The following is a 12,470-nucleotide window of genomic DNA, read 5'->3' on the forward strand; positions in this document are numbered from 1 at the left end:
CCACCATATACTGTTTGAATTTGGCCAATGCATGCATTATGGCCAACATCTCCTTGTCGTAAATGGAATACGACAACTCATGATGTAGAAGCTTCTCCTTGTTGCCTCAAGGGCAAGCTTGACAAAACCCAGGTGTCAAACAATAATCTCAAAGCTTGAAACGATTGCTCTAATGCTTTGCGCTGTCTCCCAGTAACTCCAACTGCTGGCTTGAAAGGAGCTGCAAGAAACCTTGTCTCCGGTGCTCAGAAAATGATGAAACTTCAACCACAAACTCCTTGGCCAAAACCCACAAGAACCCAGAAAAGGTTTGGTCTGAATCCAACCTCCCAAATTTGACCTCCTCTATGGCCTGCGCCCTCCAAACAAATCCAAAAATACGACCTGCAAGGAATGGCCACAAAGTCCTCCTAGCTCTGAAAAGGAAGCAAACATCACTCCAAATAACTCCTCCAACCTCCATGACGAATCTTAGCCTCAAGGGCTGATACTCTACCCACTAAAATGAGCTCCCAAACACTGTCTCTGCGCTGGCCCAGGGAGTGCGAAAATCACACTGTCAAACTAGAAGCTCAATTAGCTCCCAAACTCTCCCAAATGTTGACAATCCTCCCTAGCCTCTCTCCAGATAATCTCACATCAAAAATCCACTGCTAACCACCACCAACAACTCAACCTCCTCTCCCATTGCGTCCTCCAGTAATACGCACCACCTGGAAGGAAATGCTATTGCTGGAAATCACAATGTGATCCTCCTCCTGAAGAAATGAAGAAAACCTTCCTAGGGTGGCACTCGAAGTCCCCCGAAGAAAGGATGAGCTCTTCGCCTGAAGAACTCGTGCTAAACAACCAGTGACTCAGCTAAGCAGCTCGAGCAACCAAAGAGAAATCAATATACTCTCATGAATGAATGAGAAGAGGAGAGTTGCCTTCCTTATATAGTTTTCATGGAGCACTTTTCCCTCCATTTCGTCCTCCATCGTGGGCTCTCACTTAACCAACACCATGCAAAAGTTATCCCCCCTCCATGCAAATCGAACTAGGGAGTGCTTAATTCCCTAGTGATGGTGGCCCCCATGTGTAACTTAACTACAAAACAAAACTTCTTCTTCCAGTCTAATCTCCTGATAAAATCGAATGTGTTCCATTAACTCCAAAATTGGCCCCATAATACAAAAAATAATCTTGTTCCAAAATGATTTAGGAAGGGACATGACATTTTGGCAAAGCATGATGGAAGGAGGGAACGGTAAGGACCCATGAATTGGTGACTTGGTAATCAAGTCAGATCCCTGGGTACTCTGATATAACGATTCGTGTTAAAGATCAACCATGAATGTGGATGCCCAGTGAAGAATATCTTCTAAAATATTTTGTTATATGAAATCCTGATGCATTGATAGCAGTCATCTAGCACATGATAATAAAGAAGCTCAAGCTATAACTGGTTAGTAAGGGTCACTCAAGGATCCTCCATTGAATGACTTCATGGGAAGATTTCTTCAACTGATAAAAGGACTATGATGATATTGCAAATATTTTCTAGTCTCTTAGATTTGGAGCAAGCTTCCTAGAAGTTTGCTAGTGCCACTGCAACATGATGAAGCCTCATCTTCTAGATGAAAAACAACTCAAAAGAAGACTAGATGATCGATTGACATAAAAGGTATGCATGTTTTGAGATTCTTCTTTGATTCAGTTGACTCATGTTTTCAGTTTGCAGGAAGAGTTGGTTGCAGGTATATGCTTGGTTGCTTTAGCATGATGTGCTATGGACTTGTTTGAGCTCTTCCAAATGAAGGCATGATGATGATGATCAACATTGGATATGGTCTCTTAAAACATGAAGGGCTGCTGATTTGGGAGGGAGCTACAAAATCTCTGACACAAATATCCTGATGTGAAGAGGATTCCGCTTGTTTAGATGCCTAAAGGAAGACCATGATGAAGAACACTGATGAAAACAAGACATGACATCTTGTAAAAGAAGCTATCTGATGATTTTGATATTCGATGGTTCTGCTACCCAAAGATTGATGACTTTGGAACCTGGTCCAAAGGATTTCATGATATTGTGCATTATGCTAACAAGAAAAAGAACGATGATAGGAAAGATAGCAGGTTGTAGATAGTTGAATGGTCATGTCTTGGAATATCACTTTCCCGATGTTCAAAGAGAGCGAGATTCAAGCTTTATAATGATTGGTTCGTGAATAATACAACTAATGAAGATTGATGGAAAGTGATGGTGTACCCTGTCTTGATAAAGTTGTCTATGAAGAGGGCTATGTAACATCAAAGCTCACATATGCGACAATGATAGAAGCCCTGAGAGCTACTATCTTGATCTTGGAGATTGAAGCAACTGATGATGGACTCTTCTCCCTAGTTGAGAGGGAGTAATGATAAAATAGTTGGACACTCCTCCCCAGTTGAGAGAGTGACAGATATGGTTCTCTACTTAATGTGTTTGTTATGAATAAAATATATTAAATATAAATAAAGATGATAATTGTAATAATGATTAGTTAATTAGTAATTAGTGTTGAAGAGGCATGTTTGAATGGGACATGACTTTTGTGAAGAGGCACCTGCCTAGTATATAAGCAGGGCCCTCACTCTCATTTGTAACATCATTCTCATTCATACATTAATATATATGCTTGTATCTCAATGGAGATCTTTATATACCAAGTCTTTTGGAGTGATTAACCTACTATAACGAACTTTGTTCGTTCCATTTGGTATCAGAGTTGTTCGATCCTATCACTGCACAAGAGTCTCGTTCTCTGATTCTGGCCTTTGGCCATCGACTTTTCGTCAACCTTGTTGTCGTCATAATCGAAGCATTTCACTACCCAATTTCTGGAGGTTCTTCAATTTATCATTAGGCCTTTAGCCATATTTTAAAAAAAAACTTAAAAAAAGAGATAAATTAGAAAAAAATTGCAAAAAAAGGATCTTAAAAAGGAGAAAATTAATATTAAAAATAAAATTGTATTAAAAAAAAGCAATTTTGACTTGCTATCAATTTTGTTATCACAACAAACGCCAGCCGGTGCACGACCACCATCAGCGTCTACCCAACCGATTCCACCTGTAGACACTGCCACCTGTGCAAACACGACCTTCGTCGCATTGCTCACCAATGCAGCAGACTACAACACTTGTCATCGTTTGTTGTTGGCGGCCCCCGACAATCGTCGTGCCCCGCTGACCCTACATTGTAGCTGCCGATTGTTTGCACTGCAATACCCGCGCAACCTCACCTTACACCACCGTTGCAACGTCCTCGCCTCCCCTACCAATGCAACACCCCCATCACCTCACTGTTGCAGTCGCTGTCTCCATCTGAACAACCATCCATCAAGTGCCATTGTGATCTAGACACCATTGCCAAAAAAAGTAAAAATAAAAAAAAACCGTGCTAGATTCACTCTGCCAACATCTCCAACAAACCCTACTCGACAACCGCACTCAACTTTCCTCTGTACAGTGCTGTAGCATTTTGGCGCAGTCAATAGAAATATGTCGTGTTATTTGGGCCACTACCATATTGGCTTAACCTTGCCAAAAATTGTGGACAAAACCGAAGGGGCACCACTGTCATCCAAATTGTTCATGCCGTATGGTCATGACTATTGAGGTCAAGTTGAGGTCAAGTTGCCATTTCTTTAAAAATACGCTACAATTATATTCCTTGGTTCACAAAAATAGTTATCATATACTTAGTCTAACCATATAAAGGATAAATAAATAAATTATAATAATTGATCTCAAAGTTTTATGAGGTTATAAAGGAGTAAGGTTATTTATTCCTTTTTAATAAAAAAAATGGGGAAGAGATTTTAGAAAAAGATTAATTAAAAAGGTTTTTTCTAAAAATAAGGGATTATATATATTTGCAAGTACACACAACATTGAAGTAAAGTAAAGAGGTATTCAACCATTATTGAGGGTTTATAGCAAGCCGAATCAAGAAGAGGATCTATAAAGTTAAAAAAAAAGTGGTTGAAAAATTCAAAAGTATTAAGTTCTTTTAAAAATTAAAAAGCAATAGAGCTACATATTTTTATAACGGTAAGCGGATTACTTGGCAAAAAAAAGGGGCATAAATTCCAATTCAAAATTTTAAAGGAGTTATATTTAAAAAGCGGTTTGAGGGAATAAGTTTTGAAGCTTTAAGAAGTGGATATTTGAAGAGAATTATAAAGGTAGTAAAAAGAGATTATATTTGTATATTCTCAAAGCTCATATAAGAAGAAAAGGAAGCAATCAAGATGAGTTCCACACGACAATCATTATTTTGGACTAAATGTATGTTTTGTATAACATACATTGAATATCTTTGGATTCATAAAAATTGTGAATTACATTGTCCAACATGTGAAAAATTATTTAATGCGGAAGAATATCAAGATGATGTACTAATGCAAATGACAAAACGAGAGGAAAAACTTCCAAAACTAGAACAAAAATTAACAGAAAAAGATGAGGAAATTTTGTGTCCAAGGGACCATAGCCAAATATTACTTATGAAGGTCAAGAAGTCCAAGAAACGAAAGAAAAAATTAGAAGAAGAAAAGGGATGTGTCGAGAAGAAATTCAACGAGATTCTATCGGAGAAGGAAGAGGAAAATTTGCGCTTAAAAGACCTGAACGAAAGGTTATTGGAACAAATCAGAGATCTAAAAGATGAGAAGCTTAAAAGTCAAGACATTGAAAATAAGGTTGATGAATCAGAAACCAAAGGACTCTTACGTCTGAGAAACCATATTCAAAGTCTATTCACTCAAATGAATTCGATATTTTTCTTTCAAAGTGCCTTCACTGTGCAATAGGTATACTTCAAAACAGGACCCAAATTATGTTTCCAAACACTCCTAGCGCTTGTCTTCAAAGAGGTGTTCGCATCTGCTTCTTTAATTAAGCCGAAGACTGCTCCAAAAAGAGGCTAATGACTGCTCCAGTAATTGTCTTCAATCTTTCCTCCACTGGTGGCTATCACATGGTCCGAAGGTACTTGTGATAACAGGTTTCAAAGTATCACAGATCCGAGGTTCTGTTTATAAGTCCAAGCAACAGGATGGTGTACACTTCTTCCACAAAACCTAATCCTAGCTTGATAAGGCTGTCCCTGTCACAGTTTCAAGGTATAGATGCGAAAAATCCAAACTTCTGCAATGCTGTCAACACACACTTGTCACAGGTTTTCTGTAGTACTGTTTAGCCAAAAAAATCAATCACAGAAAACCAAAAAAAGAATTTGCCCAAACAACAATGTCTTCTCTGTCCTCCTCGACCTCCTGTCTTATTTCTGTGTTGCTTCTCTGTATTTTTCACCGAATTTGATGATGAAAATGAAGTGTCTGAATCCTTATTTATATTGGTTTTGATCTTGAGACAAAAAAGACGCGTCTATTGATGGGACATGTCAGCCTATAAGTCGGCTAGCCTTAAACTATATTTTTTCAACTTAAAAAAATCGTTTTCTCCCAATCTAAGAAGAGTTAGAGGGTGTGTAATAGCTTGTTGGAAAGGGGAAAATGTTCTCTATGAGCTTATGCCAATTCCTTCCTTAAATGAGGTCATTTTACCACCAAGAAAGTTATATTTGTGAAACTGTCATTATTTTATTTATGGCAGCCATTAGGATTTTATGTCTAGGGCACCTTCTTCATGGTCTTAGGCCTTCAAGCTTTTTAGGATAAGGGCATCTTTAGGGAATCATTATTTAACAAGATATTTAGGGCTTAGGGCATCCTATTTGCCAATCAACATTTAATCATGCATCATATAAGGACAAGGGCTTTCATCAATGAGTAGAAGGGTTTCATGGTAAGGGATTCATCATCATGCATCATTAGATCGTCCAAGATAGATCATGAGCATCTAGGGCTTCATTAGATCATGCATAATGGGTATGTTTATTAATCCAAGCATTTCATTAATACACATAGGATTAGGGTTAGGGTTTCCATAGGGCATCATGAGCATTATTCAACATAGGGATATACATGCCACCACAAATGGGTTATCACAAGAATATTTTCTATCTCCACAAATGCCATATCGACATCAATGAGAAACTTGACCAACAGTCTCCTCGTTTGTCATTGATGGCAATATTCTTGCCTACTCAACATTCTCCCCCCCTTTGACATAAATGGAAATGGGGTGCCCAAGTACTCCCCCTAACAAGCTGCTTCTCTTCATCATATTTTCTTCATCAATGATAGTTCTTCATAGATATGTTGCTCCCCCTGTCATGGTGCTCTTCCTTTTAGCAATGTGGTCCATGATAGATGTGTTTGCATTTCTTCATGTGATGAACCAACTCCCCCTCCCTGCATAAAATCCTCTAGCTCTTCTTTTGCTCAAGAAAGATTGCTGCCTTGTGATCAAGTGGAAGTCATCTTCAACAATGGTCCATCAGATGAGTAAGGGATTATGTTCTTCAATGGAGTTGCTCTCGAGAGATGATCTATCAAGATTGTCCATGTGTGACTCATCAAGGGTTTCATAGGGCTCTTAACGGATAGCTTCTGCAAGAATAATCACAAGCTCCCCCTAACTGTATGCATGGTCTCTTTTTTGTTTTTGGCAGTCTCATCATCAAACACTTGGAATATCACCAAGTCAAGTTACAGTCACGAGCCATATCTCCAATTTTATGGCAAATGAAGCATTCCATTTTATTCATGTATGAGGAAGCATGAGTTCTTGCAAAGTTGCTTCTAGGAGACTGACGGGGACCATTATATTTGTCCTTGTGGTATGCCCTACAATCTTTTGCCATGTGCCCAAAATTTGTACAAGAATAGCAATAACCAAAAAATATACTTTGGTACCTAGAGGATGGAGATTGCCTTGATGTACTTCCAAAGTCATTTTGTCTTGGGATCCTTTGATGATATCCATTGCCTCTTGCATTCTTGACATCAACTGCAAGTCTTCTTGGAGTAGGGTTTCTTCCAATGTCATCTTGACCCTTCTCCTTGCCTTTGCTAGAACTACGAGCATCAATATTTCTTCCAGGCTTCTCCACATCCTTGTTGTTCGAAGAATTAGGGTTTGCATCATTCTTGCTTGATTTATCAAGAGGAGATCTTTGATGACTTAGGATGTATTACAACTGAGGAGTTTAAGGGCTTTTCAGTTCTGGTGCCAGGTGATAGAACCATGCAGTGCACACGTTATGTTCCAGCTCTAAGAGTGACCATGGGGAACTACTCAATGACAAATCACTTCTTCATGGTATATGTGCCAAACACCAATGTGGCGCTGGGTGTCCAGTGGCTCTATTCTCTTGGCAGAGTCACTATTGATTGGAAGAGGTTGGAGATGAAGTTCATAGGGCCAGATGGCAAACTAGTTTTTCTATGAGGTATGCATTCCTACCCTCCACAAACTGTTTCAGCCCACAGGATGGAGGTAGATCTGAGACATGGGGACATTGAGTGGGCTGTGGAGTTGAGGATTTCAGAGGCTGGAGGTCAAGCCAAGCCATCGCACCTAGATATATAGGCCATTTTGGATAGTTATCGGTAGTGTTTGGAGACATGTCGCTGGGTCAACCACCTGACTGGGGGTTTGTGCATACCATTGAGTTGGAGCCGGGGGTACAGGCAGTGATCACTACTCCTTACCGACATCCCAAGGCATACCGGGATGAGATAGAGAGGGCTATTCATGAGTTGCTGGCACTTGGGCACATCAGGCCCAACTCTAGCCCTTTTGCTTCATCAATTGTTCTGGTGAAGAAGGATGGGTCCCTAAGGATGTGCATTGACTACAAGACCCTTAACAAGAAAACCATGAAGAATCGCTACCCCATCCCACACATAGATGAGTTGATGGATGAGTTGAAGGGGGAGGAATTCTTCACCAAGATTGATCTACGCTCAGGGTACCACCAGATTAGGATGAGGGACCAGGATGTGCCTAAGACTGCTTTGAGGTGCCACTATGGGCACTTCGAGTAACTGGTTATGCCCTTTGGCCCCACAAACGCACCAGCCACCTTCCAGTCTTGCATGAACCACGTGTTTCGTGGGCGGCTGCGGAAGTTTGTGTTGGTGTTCTTTGATGACATCTTGATCTACAACCGGACATGGGAGGAGCACTTGCAACACTTAGAGACAATATTGCACATACTAGAGGAGCAAGAGTTCTATGCGAAGCTGTCAAGGTGCGAGTTTGGCTTGATTGAGATGCTTTACCTAGGGCACATCATTGGGGAGGACGGAGTTAGATTCCATGAGGAGAAGATCAGGGCTATCTGGGATCAACCAGATCCCAGGAATGTGACAGAGTTGAGAGGATTTGTGGGCATCTACACTTACTACAGGAAGTTTGTAAAGGGCTTCTCTTAGTTGGCAACATCCCTCACTGATCTGACAAAGAAGGGGGCTTTTGAGTGGACAACTACAACATAGGAGGCTTTTGATCGCCTCAAACAGGTCATGAGCAATTGTCCTGTATTGGCACTTCCAGATTTCATCCAGCCCTTCGTGTTGGATTGTGATGCATCTGGGGAGGGTATTGGCGCAGTTTTGATGCAGGGAGAGCACCCTATAGCTTTCGAGAGTCGGAAGCTATTGCCCCATGAGAGGATGTACTCTATTTATGACAAGTAGATCCTAGCCATCATGCATGCGCTAGCTATGTTCAGACAGTACTTGGTGGGGAATCGGTTCTGGGTCAGCACTGATCACAATAGCCTTAAATTTCTCTTGGAGTAGAAGCAGTTGTAGGAGAGGCAACAAAAGTGGGTTAGTAAGCTCCAAGCAAACGACTTTGACATTGAGTATGTCAAAGGGAAGAACAACGTGGTGGCAGATGCGTTGTCCAGGTGACCGACTGCCCTTTTGCTGAAGAGCATCGCCCTAGATTGGAGGGCGCAGTTACTGGTGGAGTACTCCAAGGACCGGTTTGCATGTGAGTTCCTTGATGGGGCAGTGACAGATGACCAGTATAGGGTGATGAACAAGGTGATCTACTATAGAGACTGGATTTACTTGGTGCCTGACTCCCAGTTGAGGGAGAAGATTTTATAGGCTGCCCATGACTCACCACTACCAAGGCACCAAGGGTTTACAAAGACATACAGGGCCATTAGAGTGCGTTTTGCATGGAGGGGCCTCAAAGAGGATGTCTTGAGGCATATTAGGGAGTGTGGCACATGCCAGAGGAATAAGGGTGAGCAGTCACACCCTGCAGGCTTGTTGCAGTCGCTTCTTGTCCCTGAGGGTAAATGGGAGAGGTTATCGATGGATTTCATTATTGGACTACCCACAGTATAGGGCAAGGATTGCATTTATGTGGTGGTGGATCGTTTGATGAAGTTTGCCCATTTCTTCGCCATCTCAGCCTGGTACTGGACCTCACAGGTGGCTGAACTGTTCTTCATGGAGGTGTTTTAGCTACATGGCATCCCAAAGACCATTGTCAGTGACTAGGACAACCAATTCATGGGTGGATTCTGGCAGGAGCTCTTTTGGTTGGTGGGCACTGAGCTCACATCGAGTACTAGTTATTACCCTTAGATAGACGGGCAGATGGAGATAGTTAACAAGTGGCCGGAGGGCTACTTGCGTAACTATGTAACGGGTCAGCATCGAGCATGGATACAATGGTTGCCCTTGGGTGAATACTGTTACAACACCACATACCACATGTCCATAGGTATGTCTCCATTCCGAGCTTTGTATGGTTACAATGCATTGTGTTTAGCTGACGTTATGTTTGGAGATAGTAAGGCCCCAAGGGCCAAGGATTGGATACAAGAGAGCCAAGATATTTTGCGGGCTCTCAAAGACAACATGCAAATGGCCCAAAACCAACAAAAGCTTTATGCAGACAGGGGAAAAGTTGAGAAGCAGTTTGAAGTGGGGGACTTGTTCTCTTGAGGCTTCAACTGTATCGACAGTCCTCGCTCAAGCAGAAGGGGGCCGAGAATCTCAGACGTTGCTTCTATGGGCCGTACCATGTCACTTAGAAGGTTGTTGGGGAGGTAGCATACTAGTTGGAGCTAACCCTGGGAAGTCGGGTGCACAACATTGTTTTCATGTGTTTTGCCTGAAAAAGGTGTTGGGGCAGTAGGTGACAATAGCTATAGAAGTACGCCCTATGGATGATGAGGGGCATTTAGTGCTAGAGCCAGAGGCCATTTTGGATACCTGGGAGAGGCACTTAAGAAATTGGGTCATCAAGGAGCTTTTGATCAGATGGAGGAATCTACCAGATGAGGATGCCCCCTGGGAGGGGGAGCAGACACTTCAACAACCTTCGTTGTAGTTGCTTTAGGACAAGCAACGTTTTGGTGGTGAGGACTGTGATATTCCCACTTAGCATTTTGCTGAGTGAAATACCATTTTTTGCCAATTTTGCTATAATGCATGGTTGTACATAGGAAATGTGGGATTAGAGGCCACACGTATGATTTTTGACTTAGAAGCACTCCAAACATTAGAGTTGGGGGAAAAATTGCGGTGTTAGTGGAGCGTGGGGGCCACTTCATGGGAATTTCAACCCACATAGAGAATACGCATGCCTTGGAGGGAAATTCGGTGGGAGGAAATCAAGGAGGGCCCACATGAGGGCGTTGGAGGCATCTTGACAAAAAGGAAGAGAAGGCACTCATTTGGTCATTCATTCATCTATTTAGAAATTGTGTCTTGGACATAGCATGCTTGAGCTGAAGCCAAGTCTGCAGTGCTCTTTAGCAAACAAGTGTCTCCGAGTGGAGATCTCAAACCTTGCTTCGGTGGACTTCGAGTGCCAGCCCAAGGAGGGAGTTCCATCCTTTTCCAGTTGTTCCAGCAGTGGAGTGCGAGTTCTGCGTGGAGGAGACTCAGCTAGCAGCGCAGGGACTGTGCTGTGTTTGTAGGAGGCTCACTTGGGCGCTGAGTTGTGAAGGGAGTTTGGGCTTGAGGTTTGAGGTGGAGTCTGGGAGAGCTTTGCTACGGATTTGCAGCAGGCTAGACAGAGGGCCGAATTTCCCAATAGAAGAGCCATAGAGACAAAAGAAGGCCGGATTTCCGGGGTCAACCATAGCCCAATTCCTTTGTGGGTTATTCTGGGTATATTGAGGAGAGCCCGGGGTTAATTTCCCAGAATTTTCTGAGCACTACAGGAGGCCCTAGCAGCAGATCCTATCACCTAGCAGCGTATTTCTGTGCAGTTCAACGCAGAGCCAGAAGACAGAGCAGCAGCGTACTTGAGGGGATTACCCATTGTTCATTTGGGCTTAGCCAACTTGCCTTGAGCAAGCCCAGGTGCACTCTTTCCAGCACCTAATTGTACCCTCTTCAGAATTTAATAAAATGGCTCAGTAGTGCAGTTTTGGTGCATTTCTGTGATCTGATTTGTGTGTTTTAATTTTGTGGCTTTTGTCTATGTTTGCTTTGCATAATTACTGTAAATTTTCCTTAGGAATATTACATAGCCAAAAAAGTCCCAGTCCAAACCACCCATCTATTATAAATACTGCTACATGTAGGGGCTGTTTTCTACCAAAATATGCATTTTGTAGTTACATGTAGGCTGTGATGGCAGTTATACAGGGAGCAGTAGTTGTACTGTTCAGGTTGAAGGAAAAATTCCAAATGCAGGGAAATACAGAAGTTTCGGGGTTTCTTATGTATTTCTTTGTCTTTCATTAGAATGTTTTTTAATTTTCTTTTCTTTTTGCAAAAATACTTATATTGATGGTCATAATATTTAGGGTTCACCAAGACCGACAAGGTCTAACAGACAGATAGAAGGTATAGAACTAAATACTCTTTAGAATGTCTTTCCTATATTGACATATAATGTAATTGAAAACAATATGTACAGGCAGATTAAATGTACAAGTTCCTAATTGCATTGCAAACAATCTATCCATATGGCAAAAAAGATGAATTTGTTATTTGTAGACTTCATAATTTCTGTGACATAATGAGTCCCAAAGGTTGCTATATAGCTTAATACCTCTATTATATTTCTCGTGTTTTGCTAGAAAGACGTTCAAATATGATGATTAATTTTGTAAGCCAACTGACATATGGTAGATGCTTTTTGCTGTCAGTTGTTGATTGTAGAGGAACTTAATCTGGAGCCCATCTACATAACTTAGCTGTGACATTTACTATGCAGGAAATGATTCAACGTGAGACTGCTAGACTATACAAGCAAGCTGGGGTGAATCCACTAGCAGGTGACTCACTTTCTATATTGTTTGCTATTTTTCTAATTAGCTTTTAAACAGGTGGAAACTTCAATTTTAGATATGTTTACTGTGTATACCAAAGCTTGTATGTTTATGTACTCAGTTTCTTTCTTATTGTTTTGTGAGATGATTACTGTTGGGAATTTGTCTGCTGTTTCTTAACTGTACTAGTGCAAAATGTCTACGGTGTATTTACATTTAGGATTGATTTTGTTCATTTTAGATGGATATCTTATTTCAGCTTTCTGATCTTGCA

The 12,470-nt window shown here is 41.4% G+C and overlaps 1 protein-coding gene across 1 annotated transcript in view; it reads left to right on the top strand.

Moving 5' to 3' along the window:
• The window catches only part of LOC149205664 (inner membrane protein PPF-1, chloroplastic-like), a 335,124-nt gene that overhangs the window by 113,351 nt on the left and 209,303 nt on the right, over window positions 1–12,470 (top strand). The window contains exon 4 of the mRNA XM_089395137.1: window positions 12,142–12,202. Coding sequence (XP_089251263.1) covers window positions 12,142–12,202 — 61 coding nt within the window. The remainder of the gene's footprint in view (window positions 1–12,141; window positions 12,203–12,470) is intronic.

The sequence above is a fragment of the Pinus tabuliformis genome, chromosome 1_2, assembly GCF_031772625.1.
Source record: "Pinus tabuliformis cultivar Carrire ecotype Pingquan chromosome 1_2, CPIR1, whole genome shotgun sequence".
In the NCBI taxonomy this organism is placed as follows: Eukaryota; Viridiplantae; Streptophyta; class Pinopsida; order Pinales; family Pinaceae; genus Pinus; species Pinus tabuliformis.